The sequence below is a fragment of the Simochromis diagramma genome, unplaced genomic scaffold (assembly GCF_900408965.1).
Source record: "Simochromis diagramma unplaced genomic scaffold, fSimDia1.1 OVJJ01000558.1, whole genome shotgun sequence".
Classification (NCBI taxonomy): Eukaryota; Metazoa; Chordata; class Actinopteri; order Cichliformes; family Cichlidae; genus Simochromis; species Simochromis diagramma.
Window position 1 is genome coordinate 1,312 of NW_024386859.1, and position 19,939 is coordinate 21,250.

Genomic DNA, 19,939 nt, shown 5'->3' on the forward strand with positions numbered 1-19,939 from the left:
GTGTTAGACACACCGGAGATCATCACAGACTGTGATATATTTATGCCGGAAAGTGCAACTGAATCCATTTTTGATTTGATTTTCAGCAAAAACGAAGTAAATAAGTAAAGATAAATTGTATTTATGACCTCAAAATATTCACACACAAAGGCTCCTTGCTGGTTCGCCACTTGTAACGCGGTTAAAGGACCAGGGCGCCTGACTGCAGCCTCTCCAGCTGATTGACCCAGAACTTATACAGGATTCATTCCCGCCACAATAAAGGGACTGGCGGAAGTGGGGTCAGAAGTTACCGTGGTTACAACAAGTCTTTCTACTTACATGTAGATGGAGGAGCAGGTTATATGAAAGCAGTGTTAACACAGGCATTTGGAGAAAAACAACACCCGCTTGCATTTTACTCGTGTAGATTGGACTCTATTGCGTCAGGCCTGCCTACATGTGTGCAAGCCTGTGCAGCCGCAGCAGAGGCAGTAAAAAAGTCAGCTGACATTGTCTTAGGGCACACTTTAATCATCAGAGTACCACACGTGGTAACTTCAATTTTACTCCAAGCCAATTTGTCCTACCTCACACATACAAGACAACTATCATATGTTGGAATCTTATTGTCACAATCACACATTAGGATCGAAAAGTGTGGTCAATTGAACCCGAGCACACTTTTGGCCGCACCCGAAGAAGGTGATCCACACTGCTGTATGCAAAAATTAGATGAGGAGACAAAGCCACGTGCTGACATTTACAGCACACCTCAACCCAGGTTCAGTAATGGTTTTGTAGACGGCTCAGCGTCTAGGAATAACCTAGGACAAAACTGTGTGGGCTATTCAGTGACCACTACAGACAAGGTGATAGAGGCAAAACCGCTAACATCGTCACACTCCTCTCAGAGTGCAGAATTGAAAGCAGTCATACGTGCATGTGAATTGCACGCAGGCCAAGATATAAATATATACACTGACAGCCAGTATGTTTTTTCAGCAGTGCACCACTTTGCAAAAATCTGGCAGAACAGAGGAATGATTACGTCTACTGGAAATTCAGTACATCATGGAAGTCTTTTGAAGACACTGTTAGAAGTAATAGCATTGCCAAAACAGTTAGCATTATGCAAATGTGCTGCACATCAGAAAGATAAATCAGAAATAACTAAAGGCAATAACTTTGCAGACCAAGAAGCTAAGTTAGCCGCACAAAAAACTGTAGACATATTAATGTCAGCATCCACTAAGCAAATACCACTTAACGTACTTAAGGATGAACAAAAAGCAGCACCAACCGTAGAACAGAAGAAATGGTTAAAGTGTGGAGCACAACTAAAAGATGATCTGATGACTTGTGAGGGTAAACCGATACTTTCCAAATCCCTACACAGAGCAGCAGCATTAGTGACACATGGGATTACTCATGTGTCATCAGCAGGGATGATACAGATCATTAATACACACTTTTACACTCTGAATTTTGAAACTTCAGTAAAAGAATTTGTGAGAACATGCATGATTTGCCAGAAACACAACTCACAGGGAAATCTAAGGCCAAAAAGAGGACATTTCCCCACACCACCTCATCCATTTCACACCATTCACATGGACTTTACTGAATTAAGTGAAAGTCAAGGCTCAAAATACGCTCTAGTGATTATAGACGTATTCTCAAAATGGCCAGAGATTTATCCAGTGAAAAAAGGAGATGCAATCTCAGTTGCAAAATGTCTATGTAATCATTTTATTCCAACATATGGCATCCCCACTCTGATAAGATCAGATAATGGGACACATTTTGTCAATGATGTGATCAGCAAAGTCTCTGAAGCACTAGGATTCAGCATAAGAAACCATTGTGCTTATCATCCACAGAGTGCAGGGTTAGTAGAGAGAACTAACGGCACCATAAAACAGAGACTCAGAAAATGCATGGGAGAAACAGGAAGACCAGGGCCTGAATGCATAGGTCTAGTAAAAATGTGGATGAGATTAACACAAGGCTCTCAAAAACTTACACCATTCGAGATTGTCCATGGTAGGCCTTTTCCACTACCAGTGATAAGTGAACCACTAGACAAATCTGTCAGAGAAACAACTCTGGCAGAATGGATGGCAAAAATGTTAGAAAATAAGGATATTGTTTTGAACAATAAACTGCTGTACGACTCTTCTCCAGTCTCTTGCAGGTTGAAACCAGGCGATTGGGTCCTAATACGGGTACTCCAGAGGAAAAATTGGAGCTTGCCTCGCTGGGAGGGTCCCTATCAAGTGTTATTGACTACACCCACAGCCTGTAAAATTGCAGAGAGACCATCTTGGATTCATCAGAGCCACTGCGAGAAAGTAGAGCTTTCTTGCAGTGGAGTGTAAGGGGTGTTTCACCAGGTATCAGTAGGTCCAGTGGCGAGGGAGGAGTGCTGATTGAGCTCAGCTCGTACTCTCATTCTCTCCAGCCATTGACCAACTTTAGGCTTACTGATACATTTGGGTGAAACCAACCTCAAGCATGAAGTGTTCTCAGGTGATGACTGGCGTCTTACTACTAGCAACGGCTCTATTCATCAGAATATCCGATCTGGAAGACGACAGAAACCCATACATATAAAGAGATGGACGCACGACAACTTCCATCTAATGGACATGATACAAGACTACATCTATCCGTGGATGAAAAATGCCTGAAACAGATAAAAATGCAAAGAGTTTAGTCTATTTAAAAGGCAGTGTGTGTGAGAGGATTATGAAATTATTGTGTGAATGATGCTACATTTTAGAACAAAAGTTAGTAGAATTACAGAGGGTTTGTAGATTGTTAATACAAAATAAGTTTGATTAGCCTGTAGAAACACGAAAGAGAGAAACAGGAAATATGGCTCTGAGCAGCTGTGTGTGTGTGACAGGAAATGGTGTGTGAGACAGGAACTTTGCATGCCCATAAAAGGAGACTCACTGTGACAAGTGAGCACCCAGAGAGAGAGAAACAGACTCTAGCCAGATGAAGCAAATTGAGGTTTTAAGAAAAGAAATGAAAATGATATTAATGGTATGGTTTAATGTGTCAATACAGGTTACAAATAAATAAAGGTGGACTTTTCTCAACCTGGAATTTTGAGTACAGCGGCAAAACCATAGATTAAAAGAATTGGGAGGAAACAGGCCAGATTTTGGCTTAAAATTTTACAGCTTGACCTCCCACTTGTCCCGATCCTGAGAAGAAGCTCAAAGGACAGTCAATCTCCTGATGAAGACCAACAGAACATCGTGGACTTGAAGAATGTTCACCAGATCATGGAGTTTTATTTTATTTTGCTTTTCTTTACTTGTGTTATACCTTGTTTAAAGGCTGTAATCCCATAGATGATAAGTTTATTACTCACAGCATATGCAGATGTACCGAAAATGATGAAGATCATGAAGACTTCTTTTCTTATTTGTAAGATGAAGATGAAGTGCAACTAATGACTAGTACATTTCAAATTCAAATTCAAATTCAAATTCAAATTTTATTTGTCACGTACACAGTCATACACAGTACGATATGCAGTGAAATGCTTGGACAACTGCCCGTGACCCAAAGAAAACAAAAAAGGAAAAGGCTATGAACAAGATAGGAAATAAATACGAAAAATCAAAAAGGGCAAATTTAACTAGGAAGGAATAAAATATAAATTAAGGTTAAAAATGAATGAAATAACTGTACAACACAAATTAGAATGAAGGGTAAATTTAACTGGGAGTATAAGATAAAATATATAAATTAAAGTTGAAAATAAAATAACTGTACAACAAAATACACAATATAGAACTATATAAGAACGTATGAAGAAATATAAATAAATATATACACAATAACAGCAGCATATACACAATAACAGCAGCGTGATTTAAGTAATGAAGTGAAAACAATGTCCAGAATGTCCAGTGTGTGTAGGAACTGTATGTGTGGGTCAGTATTGTGTGGTGGTGTGATTGAGAGACCGTATCGCCTGCGGGAAGAAGCTCCTCCTCAGTCTCTCTGTGTTGGTCTTCAGGGAGCGGAATCGCTTTCCTGACCTCAGCAGAGAGAACAGTCTGTTGTTGGGATGGCTGAGGTCCTTCACGATCTTCCTGGCCTTGGTCCAGCACCGCCTGCTGTAGATTGAGTGCAGGTCAGGGAGCTCGGAGCGGATGGTGCGCTCAGCTGACCGCACAACCCTCTGTAGAGCTCGTCTGTCCTGCATGGTGCTGTTCCCGAACCAGGTTAAGATGTTTCCCGTCAGGATGCTCTCTATGGTGCACGAGTAAAAGTTCCTGAGCACCTTGGAGGGCAGTTGGAAGTCTCTCAAGCGTCTGAGGTGGTAGAGACGCTGACGGGCCTTTTTCACCACGGTGTTGATGTGACAGGACCATGACAGGTCCTGCGTGATGTGAACTCCGAGGTATTTGAAGCTGTCCACTCTCTCCACTGGGCACTCGTTGATGACAGGGGTCTGGTAGTTCCTCTCCTGCTTAGTGCTGAAGTCCACTATCAGCTCCTTTGTCTTACTGACGTTTAGAAGGAGGTTGTTCCTCTGGCACCAGTTCTCCAGATTCCTAATCTCCTTCAGGTAGGCCGTCTCGTTGTTATCAGAGATCAGGCCCACCACGACGGTGTCGTCAGCAAACTTGATGATGGTGGTGGAGCTGGTAGTGGCCACACAGTCATATGTGTACAGAGAGTACAGCAGGGGGCTCAGAACACACCCCTGGGGGGCTCCAGTGCTGAGAGTGGTGGAGGCTGAGACATGTCCGCCCATCCTTACTGCCTGTGGTCTGCCAGTTAGGAAGTTGGAGATCCACAGACACATAGATGAGCTGAGTCCCAGATGCTCCAGCTTGGTGGTGAGTGTGGAGGGAATTATGGTATTAAATGCAGAGCTGTAGTCTATGAAGAGCATTTTAACATAATTCCCCCTTCTAGTGTCCAAGTGAGTGAGTGATGTGTGGAGGAGATGAGAGATGGCATCGTCTGTGGAACGATTTGGACGGTGAGCGAACCGTAGTGGGTCCAGTGTGTCTGGTAGTGAAGAAATGATGAAGTCTCTGACCAGGCGTTCAAAGCACTTCATCACTACTGAGGTGAGGGCTACAGGGCGATAGTCATTGAGAGAAGCAGGGTGGGGTTTCTTCGGGACAGGAACAATGATGGACTCTGAAGCATGTGGGGATCACCGACTGAGATAAAGAGATGTTGAATATCTCAGTGAACACAGGAGCTAGCTGGTATGCGCAGTCTCTTAGGATACGACCTGGGATGCCGTCTGGTCCTGCTGCTTTCCTGGTGTTCACTCTCTTGAAGGCTCTCCTTACTTCATGCTCGGAGATGACAAGCACGTTTCCGGTGCTGGCAGTATCTTCCTGTCTGCAGCCGTTAGCGCCGCTAACACTAGCATCGTTGGAGTCTTTAGCTGCAGCCTCGAAGCGAGCATAGAAAGTGTTCAGCTCGTCTGCCAGAGTCACGGCCGCGTTCGTCATACCGGTTGTTGGTGCTTTATAATCCGTTATTGTCCTTAGTCCCCGCCACAGGCTCCTAGAGTCACTCTGTTGGAGTTGTGACTCTAGTTTCCTCCCGTAGCGCTGCTTCGCCTCTTTCACCGCCCTCCGCATGTTATATGACGCGGCTTTGTACGGGTCCATGTCCCCCGTCTTGAGTCCCGTGTTGTAGGCAGCGGTGCGGGATCTCAGAGCGTCGCGGATGGTTTTATCCACCCACGGCTTCTGGTTGGGAAACGTTGTGATAGTCTTTGTCTCCACGGTATCATCCGCTAGTTTCCCAATGAATCCCACAACCGCTTCCGTAAACACGTTGACATCATCATCGGAGCTGTTTCTGAACATGCCCCAGTCTGCGTCATCGAGTGCGTCCTGTAACGCGGCCACCGATTGATCCGTCCAGCGCGCGACCTTCCTCTGAACCGGAACTTCCTGTTTCAGCCTTTGTTTGTATTTTGGGTTGAGGAAGATGGCGGCGTGATCAGATTTGCCAAAAGGAGGGCGGGATTGTGCCTTGTAGCCGTCCTTGACCGTAGTGTAGCAGTGGTCCAGTGTCCTTTCACCTCTGGTGGGGCAGGTGATGTGTTGATAAAAGTTTGGCGCTGCGCGTTTGAGGTTGGCGCTATTAAAGTCCCCCGTCACAATAAGCGCAGCGTCCCGGTGTTGTGTCTGGTGCTGTGTGAGTGCCTCATGCAGCTCGCATAAGGCGGTGACCGTGTCCGCTTGTGGTGGAATATAAACGGCACTTACAATGACCGATGTAAATTCCCGAGGCAGATAAAAAGGACGACACATGATGGACAGTAGTTCCAGATTTGGTGTGCAGGAGCGTGTGAGAGGAACAACGTTCGCACTGTTGCACCAGTTGTTGTTCACCATTAAACACACGCCGCCTCCCCTTGACTTCCCCGAGTCCCGTGTCCTGTCCATGCGGTGAACCGAGAAGAACTCGGCCGGCTGGATGGCGTGGTCCGGCACCGCTGGGTTCAGCCATGTCTCGGTGAAGCAGAGGAGATTGCAGTCCCGAATGTCTCTCTGGAACTTTACCCTGGCCCTGAGGTCGTCAAGCTTGTTCTCCAGTGACTGGACGTTGGCGAGCAGGATGCTAGGCAGAGGTGTGCGGTGTGCACGAGCTCTCAGCCTGTTCCTGACGCCGGCTCGCTTCCCTCTAGGCCGCCGCCACTTCCTTTTGTTCTCCCTCAAGATCTCACTCGGCCAGCTCGGATCCGGAGGTAAAAACTTCGAATTGTGAGTACATTGTAAACCAATAGAAACAAGAGTGTCACTGTCATACCTAATGTACCCAATGGTGGTGATTTTGCCGATTTAGAAACGCTGAAAACTAACTTAAAAAACAAAGACAAAGAAAAAGTGGTCGGAGCAGTCGTGACGGCAGCCGACCTCACCGGCGCCATCTTACATTACAAAAACATTTCATTCTTCTGTTCAACACGAGGGAATGTCAAGAGATTTTTGTTTTTATATAATTTGATCAGCTTCATGAAATGTGTTTTTCTGTTTTTTAAGCAATCTACATGTCTATGTGACTTTTCACCTAATAACTGTCATGGTCCTGGGTCGTGCGACCCAGTGTTTTGTGTTTAGTCTATTTTGATGTTTATTGTTTGTTTAGGTTCATTAAGTTATTCCAGCTCATTTGTAATTATATTACCCTTGTATTAAGCCTCCCTTGCCCTTCATGTGTTTATGTCTGTGTGTCTTGTGTTGTCAAGTTCATGCTGTTGCTTCTGTCATCTTCCCCTGTACTTCGTCTCCCTGGTTCGTGCGTCTACCTGTCATGAGTCATGGCTGCATGGTTATGTTTAGTTCATGTCATGTCTAATCTCCAGGTTTCCTGTTTTACTTTGAAAGTCTGTATTCAATGTCAGTGTATTTAGTTTCACCTCTCCTGTCCTGTCGTTAGGTTCATGTGTGTCAGCTGTGCTCCCATGTGTGGCCACTTCCCCTGATCATCCCTCTTGTGTATTTAGTCTCTGTGTTTCATGTAGTCTGTGTCGCGTCGTCTGTGTTCCCACCCCCCGTGTTTCGTATCCCCAGCCATAGCCTTACCATAGTATGTTTCCAGTTTAGGTTTCTGTTTAGCTTGTGCTCTTGTGCTGCCCTCATTCTTGTTTGTTCTTCAGTTCTTTCATCAGCCACAATAAAAGGCTCGCTTTTGTTTAAGTTCACTCCCGTATCCTCACTTGTGTTCGCACCTGGGTCCACCACACACATCTCCGCACGGTCTGTCTCCACAAACCGTGACAATAACTTTGTGATGAACTTATTCAGCTACTAAAACCACTTCCTGTTTTTAGAGAACAGATGTAGAAAAGGGAAATAACCCGTTGCTTTGGGTCTGTGCAGAGTCAGAGTGACAGGAAACTGCAGGTTTGCAGAGCGTGCTTTGTTGCAGAAGTGAAGCTATAATCTTAAGTGTGCATGTGCTGATTCTGTTGCTCTGAGTGACATTGTTATTTTTACACACACACACACACACACACACACACACACACACACACACACACAGACATGTATAAAATAAAAGTACGCAGGGAGCAGTTCGCAGTTCGCACGCACCGTTCGTTGCTGCCCACGTGTGTAAAAAACGACTGCAGTCTTTGTGTTTTGTAACTCAGGTGTCTTAGCTGAAGAATTACAGGATGCTTTTTAGAAATCCCCTGTCAGTGCTTTTAAAAACTGAATGTGAATTAGCCTAATTTGAAATTCAATTTATTGGTTTTAAAATGATCATCACTAAATTGAAATTGAATTTTATTTTTGAATAAAAATTCATTTGCTTTGAAACTGTATTTTATCCTTTAAAAATTTAGCTCTCGAATAATTTCAGATTCACTTCTCACCATTCAGTTTCAGTTCTATAATTCAATTTCAGTTCCAAAATTCAGTTTTTTGGGACTTACATCCGGTTCCGGTTCAAGAGTAATGAGCGCAGATTAATAGAACTATGTTTTACTAGCGGACCGAAAGTATTACTGACGGGAATCTACTGCATCTTGAGCTGAATTAAGGCTTCAGAAGTCATTCTTCATGTTGAATGACCAGTGGATAAACTCTCAGGTTGGTAATAAATGTAGTACATGTATAAGAACAAACCTTTGTATTTGAACTTTATTTATGTCTTACACAGCATCCCAACTCTTTAGCTAACTTAATAACTTTAGCTAAAGTGAATAGTTAGTCTAATTCATTAGTGCAGCATTACTGGATCACCTGTTTGAAGTAATATAATATGATATACAACTATCACTGAAACAGCAAACTTTGTAAATAAACAAACAACACTTCTCATTCTCTAAATGTTTGGCTACAGCTGTAGATTACACTATCAGTGCTTGTTCACTCTTGACAATAATTGCATTTCTAAATTCTGTTTACAGGTAAACAATATCTAATATTTTATCTAAATGACTCCTTTGTCTTTGAAAAGGTGAAGAGCCTGAAGCCGGTGACAGTCCAGTTCTACTCTAAGTACATCCTTACGGTGGCTCACAGGACAAGGCCACATTCCTGTCCTGCCAGAAGAGAAGAGAAACTTCAGAGTCTTCATGCAGTTCAATCACACCTGTCATATTCCATATGACAGGGGTCTCAGACTCCAGTCCTCGAGAGCTGGTGTCATGCAACTTTTCCATGTGTGCCTGGTGCAACACACCTGAATACAATTAGTAGGTCATTAGCAAGAGTATAGAACTTGACTGCATGCTGAGGTGGCAACCCCTAACCCTACTCAAGTAAATTTAAGTAAATGTATGTATTTGGAAACATATACTTCTAAAAATACTTTTATTGCACCATGTTCATTCACTCTTGAGCTGCTGTAACATGAATCAAATGGCTGAATTGCAACTCAGCATGCTGTCAAGTTCTATAGTCTTGCTAATGACCTACTAGGTTTGTTGCAACAGGGACACATGGAAAAGTTGCAGGACAGCGGCCCTCGAGGACTGGAGTTTGAGACCCCTGCCGTATGGTGTTCATGCTGTTTTCTACCCCACAGTTACAGCATGTCTTACTGCCTGTTCAGCATATGCAAAAATATATGATGAGTTTAAGCATGTGATGACTAAGGCCTTCCATTATGGTGTATGTCACAGACATCTGGATGATCATTTGGAATAAACAAAAAACTAAAAACTCGTTACTTCATCTTTTATCTTTATTATTATTATTTTTCTTATTTTACATTGTTAGGCATTAGGTTTATTTGTAGTAGTCCCTTCCAACTTCTTTCCCTCTTCCATGTTACTGTGTCAGCTTGTCAGCATCTGTTTGGGGTTGGGAGTGGAACAGAAAGTAAGGAAATCCAAAGTGCCATTAAAACCAGGATAGGTTCTTATATTTCAGAAGAAGGGGTTAATTCAAAAGAAATGACCTCAATGCGATATTTTATTTAGGAACCCTAGAGAGCACTTTGAAAAATAACACATTCTTATAATTTCACCCTCAGATGAGCCAAGCTACAACTGTCAGGGAAGGTGATGTAGGTACAGATCATGTGAGAGTGGTTAAGTTAATGTCTCTTGTCTAGATGAAGGCACAAGAGGGATCAATGGCAAGGCGTACAGATTCAGTATATTCAGTCTTCAGTGGACACTCCATTTCTGGCAAAAAACACCTGTAAAAGATGGTCAATTTAGGAGGTGACCCGACAACTTCAGCCTGTCAAACATAGCAATGGAGCAGTATGTTTAAAAAAAACCTAATTAAGCATGTACTCAGTACCCTAAGAATTATTATGGTAGTTAAACACAGTGATAGTCACATATCATATCACTTCAAACAGAGGTGATCCAGTAATGCTGCACTAATGAATTAGACTAACTATTCACTTTAGCTGAGGTTGTTAAGTTAGCTAAAGAGTTGGGATATTGTGTAAGACATAAATAAAGCTCAAATTAAAAGGTTTGGACACTGTTTTGCATGTTTCCCTACTGTAGGGGTCTCTGCAAACATACAGGGCTCTGAGAGAGTCCAAGATGAGAACTTTGGAATTCTACTAGAAACAGTTGATCATATTTGTTTGTCGAAGATGAATTCAGGGCAAACTACGCTAAATTAGCATTTTTAGCTAACAGCTACAATAAGAATAAAAGTTACTGTACGGCTATCATTTGTTAACATGACGCTTGTTCTTATACATGTAATACATTTATTACCAACCTGAGAGTTTATCCACTGGTCATTCAACATGACGAATGACTTCTGAAGCCTTAATTCACCTCAAGATGCAGTAGATTCCCGTCAATAATACTTTCGGTCTGCTAGTAAAACATAGTTCTATTAATCTGCGCTTGAACAGGAACCGGATGTAAGTCCAAAAAACTGAATTTTGGAACTGAAATTGAATTGTAGAACTGAAACTGAATGGTGAGAAGTGAATCTGAAATTATTTGAGATAAATTGAATAAATCAATTGAATAAATAATTTGGCTAATTCACATTCAGTTTATAAAAGCACTTATTAAAGTTACAATTCAGATTCAATCCGAGCAATTCAAATTCAAATTTAACTTATTCAAATTCAGTTTCTGACAGCACAGATTTCTGCCCATACTCCCTGATCCTAACAGCCAGCTGCACGTGGACCAGCTGATATTACCCCACGTTTGAGGAACATCGTCATGAATTCTCTCTGACTTTGACGTTTACTTCCTGCACAGCTCTCTCTCTCTCAGTGTACTTCAAGAACAGTTTACCTTCAAAAATCTGTTTTCTGCATTATTCACTGCTTATTACGCACCAGTCTGCTGTTGTGTTCACTGCTGTCGGCTTCCGAAAACAAAGCCTCATTTCTGCTGTTCAATACTGAAGAAATTTAAACCTTTTAAAATGATGACAGATTACAAACTCTCAGCTGTGTCTGTAATCAAACCTCTGTAACTTTGCTTCCCTTCAGCAGCATCAGCTCATGTTCACATGTTGATTCATGGTTTGCTTCAGTTTTTGATGGACTGCAGAATATTTTGAAGGTTATCTGCTATAAAAAGCCAGAACAGGAAAATCTGCTTCATGTGTTTCTGTTTGATCCTCAGTGACTTTGACACAAAGGCCTCTGCAGTGATGATCACACCTCTGATCAAGTCTCACCGTGTCAGCTTTGTTTTTATACATATGGATATGTGCTGATAAATGATCAGAATTATAATATTTCCCACTGTCTGCTGTGTGCCGTGACCTTTGTCCTGCTAAAGAGAGTCAGCTGTGGATTATTCATTGTTGTGTCTGATACTTAGAACTGTGAGGAAGAACAGTACACAGTTAATCAGGGTCCCCTCTCTCTGAATCAGGAAAGGTGGGCAGGCCGCGTGTGGGCCGCGGGCCATACGTTGAGTCTCACTGTTTGAAATGTGAACATTGTTCTGCTACAGTCAATGGACTAAACCAGAGAAGAAGAAAACAGACTTTACCATGAAGATCCTCAGTGTGGATCAGTATAATATCAGCCTGATGTCTGCAGTTTAGTGTCAGCACAACTTTCACATCATATTCATCTCAGCACAACTAAAACATGCTGACTGACCCCAGAGTTTCAAGTCCACATCCTGGACTCTCCAGAAAACCACACAGATACTTCACTCCTGAATCCTGCAGCTTGTTGTTGTTGTTAGTTGAAGACCAGAAGTACTCATTACTCATGTCCAGCTCTCTCAGATGGGAGGGGTTGGACTTCAGTGCTGCTGCCAGATAATCACAGCTGATCTCTGACAAACCACAGTAACTCAATCTGTATAAAGAATGAAAGATGTAAGTTTATTAGACAAAGTGTGAGCTTGAAATCATTCAGTGTTTCATCATCTGTTCAGAGCCGAAGAAGGTTCAGAATGTAGAAGTTTAAAAAATTGAAAACTCCAAACAGCTGAAGCCAACAGGAAGCAGCTTCAAACAAACACAACAAGAGAAAAAACTCTGAATGTTTCACATTAAAGTCGTACATTTATCATAAAAACAGGGAAAAGACTTGAAAAAGTCGTGTTTTTCCTTCCAGGAACCACAAAGCTTCACTTTTAAAGGTGAAGTGTGAAAGAAATGGACATATTTGAAGTCCAACACCTTTTTCCAGTCACATTATTAAAGCAGACAAACTACAAGCTCATTTTCATTCCAACAAGTCATCTTCTGACCTGGACTAACAACACTGGTCTCTATGTGCAGCTGGCTGTGAGACCAGTGCTCAGGGACCGTCTACAAAGTGCAACACTGAAAGAACATCACACACTAATTTGCTTCCAGCACTTTCACACAAACATCTACTGTCATTATTGTCACCAAACTCTGTGGATCCTTTATTGCAAATTCAAATGGGATTCAAATGGTCAGACAAAAGTGGGTTATGAGGAAATATGATGAAATGTTGTGTGTTAGCAGCAAGTTATTGAATCGTTTTCCTCAGAAACCAAACAAAATGATTGACAAACATGTTTTTACAAACTCAGTGTTGGACTTGGATCAGCTGGATAAGCTGATGTTTAAAGGCATTTGAGTCTCGCTGTATGAGAGTCCAGTTATTACTCAATATTTATGGATGATGTTCTTTCAGTGTTGCACTTTGTAGACGCTCCCTGAGCCTCACAGCCAGCTGCACATGGACCAGCTGACATTACCCAGCATTAGAGGCGGGAGTAAAAAAATGGATTTTCCTATTGTAATCATTTTAATTTAAATAAAGCAATGTTGATTCATTCAATCCTGAATCGATTTTTAATATAAATGTATTTTGCCAGAATCTCACGTTAAAGCTCCCAAAAGTATTTTAACAACAAGCAAACAGACAAAACAGTAAATGAGAGCAGCTAAACACACAAAGATGGAAACACAGAGCGTGGATCGTTCACCCGATGGCACGTACACGGACACGCCGTCGGGGATGAAAGTGGACAGCTCACAGATCCTGTAGCTGCAGGTTTCATCTGTCTCAAACCAAAACTGAGTGAACCAGCAGCAAAAGAAGATCCAAACTACGCTTTACGTTTGATGAACATCGTCATGAATTCTCTCTGACTTTGACGTTTACTTCCTGCACAGCTCTCTCTCTCTCAGTGTACTTCAAGAACAGTTTACCGTCTGCTACTTAGAACTGTGAGGAAGAACACTACACAGTTAATCAAGGACCCCTCTCTCTGAATCAGGAAAGGTGGGCAGGCCGCGTGTGGTGATATTCATGATATTCATCTCAGCAAACTAAAACATGCTGACTGACCTCAGAGTTTCAAGTCCACATCCTGGACTCTCCAGGAAACCACACAGATGCTTCACTCCTGGATCTTGCAGGTAGTTGTTGTTACTCAGGTCCAGCTCTCTCAGATGGGATGGGTTGGACTTCAGGGCTGCTGCCAGGTAATCACAGCTGATCTCTGACAAATCACAGCCCTTCAATCTGTATAAAGAATGAAAGATGTTTATTAGACAAAGTTTGAGCTTGAAATCATTCAGTGTTTCATCATTTGTTCAGAGCTGAAGAAGGTTCAGAATGTAGAAGTTTAGAAAATGGAAACTCCAAACAGCTGAAGCCAACAGGAAGCAGCTTCAAACAAACACAACAAGAGAAAAGACTCTGAATGTTTGACATTAAAGTCGTACATTTATCATAAAAACAGGACAAAGACTTGAAAAAGTCGTGGTTTTCCTTCCAGGAACCACAAGGCTTCACTTTTAAAGGTGAAGTGTGAAAGAAATGGACATATTTGAAGTCCAACACCTTTTTCCAGTCACATTATTAAAGCAGACAAACTACAAGCTCATTTTCATTCCAACAAGTCATCTTCTGACCTGGACTAACAACACTGGTTTCTATTTGCAGCTGGCTGTGAGACCAGTGCTCAGGGACCGTCTACAAAGTGCAACACTGAAAGAACATCACACACTAATTTTCTTCCAACATCCAACCTGAAGAGGAAATAGAGACGCCTCCCCTTCAAAGTAAAAGCTGCTCCTTTTGGACACAGTATCAACAAAAGTCTACAGTATAACATAGAAAAGACAGAACAAAGTTTTGGTTGTTTTTAAATTGTGCAGAAATGAAACTACATTAAGCTCAATTATGTGACAGACATTTCATCCCATGTAAATTTGGCCTCATCCTTGGCCGGATTATCCAGCACACACTCTGACCACAGGCTCAGGGGCCACGCACAGCTGGGCTCCATCCAAGAGACAGGAAACAAACCAACACAATAATTAAAAGCACCATGTGATCTTCTTGCATCTTCAAGACAAACATAGTAAAAACATGAGCATATTTGTTTCCTGATAAAATGATGTGACAGGTAGAACAGAGTAAAGTGGTGGTGTTACAGCCTTTCTCCCCTCTGCTGCCGAGGCTGTTAGTCTCTCCCAAACTCAGCTACAGGACTTCCAAATGAATGAAAGCAGCAGAAGTGGCTTTACAAATGAAAGAGGAAGAGGAGAAGAAGAGGAGAGGGAGGCCACCCTGACCATCACTCCAGCTGAAAACATCACACTTCCATTAAAGTTGATGAGAAAATGTTGAGCAGGATGAGCTGCTGGCTAATCTGGAGGCTGTAGCAGCAGCTCACAGTCACAGTGGATTTCCACTCATGAAAAAGCTCTGGCTGCTTAATGTCTCATTTCATATCAGAGACTTTAAAGCTTCACTGAAGCTGTACTGTGATGCTTCCATATTCCAGTGAGGCCTCCATAATGATTTCAGCTGTTCTGTACACACACTGTGTGCCCTGTATGGCTCAAAGTCTCTGCAGCCTGTTTTTATCTGCTATCATCATCCTCTTTCACATCCCTCACACACTCTACAGCCTTATCAGCACTGACTTCATCTTCACTGACTGATGGAGCACAACATGAATCTGTGGAGGCTGAAACACTGTCCTGTCAAACATCTCCCCGTCACCACTCCACTTCTGTCAGCCTTTAAATGAACCCTGATCAAGTCTGTCACTTCTGTTTGGAGCCAAAAGCAAAAACTGTTGTTCAGTCGTTTGGAAAGACAACATTTCTGAAAGCACTCAAACTTCTTCACATTTGTCTTCAGACACATCCTGAACATTTAGGAACTAAAGAAAGTTTCAAACATCAATCAAAGACGTGAAATATAGAAAAACTACAACAGCCGCAGTCAGTGAACTCACCCCAGAGTCTCCAGTCGACAGTTTGGACTCTCCAGTCCAGCACACAGAAACTTGACACCTAAATCCTGCAGGTCATTCCAACTCATGTCCAACTCTGTCAGATGGGAGGGGTTGGACTTCAGAGCTGAGGCCACAACTTCACAGTGAGACTCTGAGAGTCGACACTGAGTCAGTCTGTGATGATAGAAAATATAAAATGTGTTATTATAAAAGCAGAAAATCTGCATTATAAACACAGACTGAATGTATATGAAGACAAAACAGAGTGAGGTCATAATCTGATGAATCTGCTCTTCACATCTGTGCTTCAGCTCCTCTTACTGTGTTTGACATGACACAACGATTGAGTCTCTCTCAGACCTGCAGACTTTTAATGAGAATCTTTGTTTGGCTTTAATCTGCAGATGAAGGAGGAAGATGGTGTCACATTTAGGCTTCCATAATGTCCACAGCCTGTCACTGAGATCTGATCCAGAGTCAGAGTGAAGACACACATTTGGACTGTTTCCTGTTTTGAATCTGACTCCAGAACATTTTGAATGAGTTCAGCTCAGTGAAGAGTTCCAGCTGGAAAGATGATCTCTGTTTGCTACCTGCTGTCAGGTACGACTGTTCACGTCCACACGCAGGAAAAACCTGCTGACTGTTACCAAACGGAGCAGAAATCTCATCACTGGACAATAATGATGAATGAACTCAGAGCTGCTGATATCAGATCTGATTTCAGGGGAACTAAACACAGAAATGATTGGCTCATTTGAGCTTTCTGAGCCATTATCTGCTGGTGTGTCGCTAGTTGGCAGAAAATGATTTGTATTCCTGTTCAGGGCTTCAGTGTTTATGAGTTCAGATCCAGGTGACAGCAAGTCAAAATGATGTTACCTGTGTGTGTCCAACAGCAGCCTGCATTCACTTTGAATATTGTTATAACCTGACATGGATCAGTTTGTCTTTGATTGGTTTGTAAATGTCACTGTTTCCATTGGACCTGCGTGACGGTACAAAGACAGAGAGGGAGAGAAAGGAGAGAGAGGATGGAGACAGCAAAGAGAGAGCAAACACAAACAGGTGAGAGTGGACAGGTGACCAAGGTCAGCAACCAATCAGAGAGCTTCTGTTTGACCCACAGTCACTGATGATGACTGCACATAACCAAGCAGTGTGTTACTCTGATATCAAATATGGATCCTGCTCTTATAATAATGATCATCAGGTGATAGTATTGTGTTATTTTGTAGCTGAATATGATTGTTGTGTGATTATCAGTGAAAGAAGCAGCGAGGAGGATGGAGAGAGAGAGAGGACAGAGGGTGAAGTTAGAAACACTAAAAGGATTTTTCATGGATTTCATGGATGATTTGAGTGATTTCCAGCAGGACACTTAAACATGTCAGTGGACGTCCTAAAGAACATATTCACTGATATGAAACGTGCCATTGAACAGGATTAATATCAGTGGAAACATGGTGGAAACAGCTGTGTATGGATGTGGATGTGACACACTTCAAATCTGTTCTCCACTCTTGGATTTGGGATCCATGGAGCTGCTGCTGAGTCTGTACAATGAAGGAATGGTGTGGAAGGTTGCAGCGTACGGACACAAACACTTCGTGGTTACAATCTGATTTTATTTTCAAAATTAAACTACTAACCTACACTGATCAATGATGTTAATGATCACATCTGGACTCACCGAGCCTTTCTGCAGTTCCTCACAGCTGGAATCAGTCTCTGTCGTCCACGCTCTGATGTTTTGTACTTCTGCAGGTCCAACTCATCCAGAACCTCCTCTGACATCTGCAGCATGAAGGCCAGAGCTGAGCACTGGATCTCAGAGAGTTCCTTCTCTGATCTGTTCTCTGACTTCAGGAACTCTTGGATCTCCTGATGTACTGAGAGGTCGTTCATCTCCATCAGACAGTGGAAGATGTTGATGCTTCTGTCAGGAGAGATTTCATCACTGTTCAACTTCTTCAGGTTGTTGATGACTCTCTGGATGGTTCCTGGACCGTTCTCTGCCTGACCCAGCAGACCTACTAAGAGTCTCTGGTTGGACTCCAGACAGAGGCCATAAAGGAAGCGAACAAATAAGTCCAGGTGGCCATTTTTAGTCTGGAGGGATTTCTCCATGGCTCTCCTCAGAAATACATCAAGTGATTGGAGATCTTTGTTATCAAAAACACTGGAAATCATCTTGGTCAAAGATTTTGGTTTAAGGAAGTTCTTCAGCACCTTTGTCTTCCTGTTGGTGTGACAGTGGAACATGTAGACAGCAGCCAGAAACTCCTGAATGCTCAGATGAACAAAGCAGTAGACTGGTTTATGAAAAATCACACACTCTCTTTTGAAGATCTCTGTACAAACTCCTGAGTACACCGAGGCCTCTGTCACATCCAGACCACACTGCTCCAGGTCTTCTTGGTAGAACATGATGTTTCCTTTCTCCAGATGTTCAAACGCCAGCCTCCCCAGCTTCAGAAGAACTTCCCTGTCAGCCTCCATCAGCTCCTGTGGACTCGTCTCACGTCCCTCATGGTACTTGTTCTTCTTCCTCTTTGTCTGAACCAGCAGGAAGTGTGAGTACATGTCAGTCAGGGTCTTGGGCAGCTCTCCTCTCTGCTCTGTAGTCAACATGTGCTCCAGAACTGTAGCAGTGATCCAGCAGAAGACTGGGATACTACACATGATGTGGAGGCTCCTGGATGTCTTCATGTGGGAGATGATTCTGCTGGACAGCTCTTCATCACTGAATCTCCTCCTGAAGTACTCCTCCTTCTGGGCGTCAGTGAAGCCTCGTACTTCTGTTAGCCTGTCAACACATGTAGGAGGGATCTGATTGGCTGCTGCAGGTCGGGAAGTTATCCAGACGAGAGCCGAGGGAAGCAGATTCCCCTGGATGAGGTTTGTCAGCAGCTGGCTGACTGATGACTTCTGTGTGACATCAGACAGCAGCTTCCTGTTGGTGAAATCCAATGAAAGTCTGCTTTCATCCAGACCGTCAAAGATGAACAGAAGCTGAGAGACAGCCAGCTTCTCTGCTATGACCTTTTGTAATGTTGGATGGAAAACATGGAGCAGCTCCAGAAGACTGTACTGCTCATCTCTGATCAGGTTCAGCTCCCTGAATGAAAGCAGAACCACCACACTGACATGTTGGTTCTCCAAGCCCTCTGCCCAGTCCAGAGTGAACTTCTGCACTGAGAAGGTTTTTCCAACACCAGCCACGCCGTTGGTCAGAACCACTCTGATGGGTCTCTGTTGGTCAGGTAAGGCTTTAAAGATGTCCTGGCACCTGATTGGAGCGTCATGGAGGGCGTCCATCTTGGAAGCTGTCTCCAGCTGCATCACCTCATGTTGGGTATGAACCTCATCACTCTGTCCCTCTGTGATGTAGAGCTCAGTGTAGATGGTGTTGAGGAGGGTTCTACTTCCTGTTTCATCACTTCCTTCAGTCACACGTTCACATCTCCTCCTCAGACTGATCTTATGTTCATCTAAAACCTCCTGCAGACCAACATCTGCTGAAAGAAAGAAAAACAATGAGACTAAAGAGAAAGAAAACTCTTCAATGTCTGAACAACACAAGAAGTCCAGTTTTCAGAAATGAGTCCATCAGCAGAAAGATGTTCAGTCTTACTTTGTACACAGCTGCTCTGACTGGCTGTCTGCAGTCCAGCTCTGCTTCTGGATCTTTCTCCACACTGTGCAGAAGCTCTGATGGTGACACAGAAAAGTCAAAGTGGAGATACTTCTGTCCACCTTTGATTAGACTCATTATAAAAAGGAAAACAAAGTTTGAACACAGTCATGTTTCCAATTCACTGACTTACATTTATTCCATGGACACTCACTCTAACCTGAACCACAGCTACAACCCAACATTGTTGAGGCCTCATCTCCTCCTTTCCTGACTGTAGAGGTTAAATATGCAACAACCAACAAATAAAAGAATTTGGTTCATTTCAAAGAAATTCACACGGTGACCAAGTAAAGTAACCGTAGTAAAGGAGACAACATCCCGTTGATGGTGGGATTATGTCACGGACCCAGTTCCAGGGATTCGGGGTCCGTGAGCAGTGTGGACTACTATTGTAGTTATTATTATTATTATTATCATTATTGTGGTTGTTGTTATTATGGTTGTGTCTGCTGTCCTGTTTTTCCGTGTTGGTGTACTGTCAGGTGTTTAGGGGTGTGTGCTTGTGTATGTGAGGGTGCGGTCGTGGCAGGCACTTTTAGGCCTGGTGGGTGTGGCCCTGCCAGCTGACCGGTCCCACCCAGGAATCCACACACACCTGGCGCCGATCAAGC

General features: G+C 43.0%; 1 protein-coding gene across 1 annotated transcript; it reads right to left on the bottom strand.

The window, feature by feature from the left end:
* Window positions 1–13,688: 13,688 nt before the first annotated feature.
* LOC120732089 (NLR family CARD domain-containing protein 3-like) lies at window positions 13,689–18,269 on the bottom strand. Its single transcript, XM_040029427.1, has 3 exons — window positions 17,322–18,269; window positions 15,629–15,802; window positions 13,689–13,899 (listed from the first exon to the last, which is right to left on the bottom strand). The coding sequence occupies exons 1-3, from the start codon at window positions 18,260–18,262 to the stop codon at window positions 13,704–13,706; spliced, it is 1,311 nt and encodes a 436-aa protein (XP_039885361.1). The 5' UTR covers window positions 18,263–18,269; the 3' UTR covers window positions 13,689–13,703.
* Between the last annotated feature and the right edge of the window lie 1,670 nt (window positions 18,270–19,939).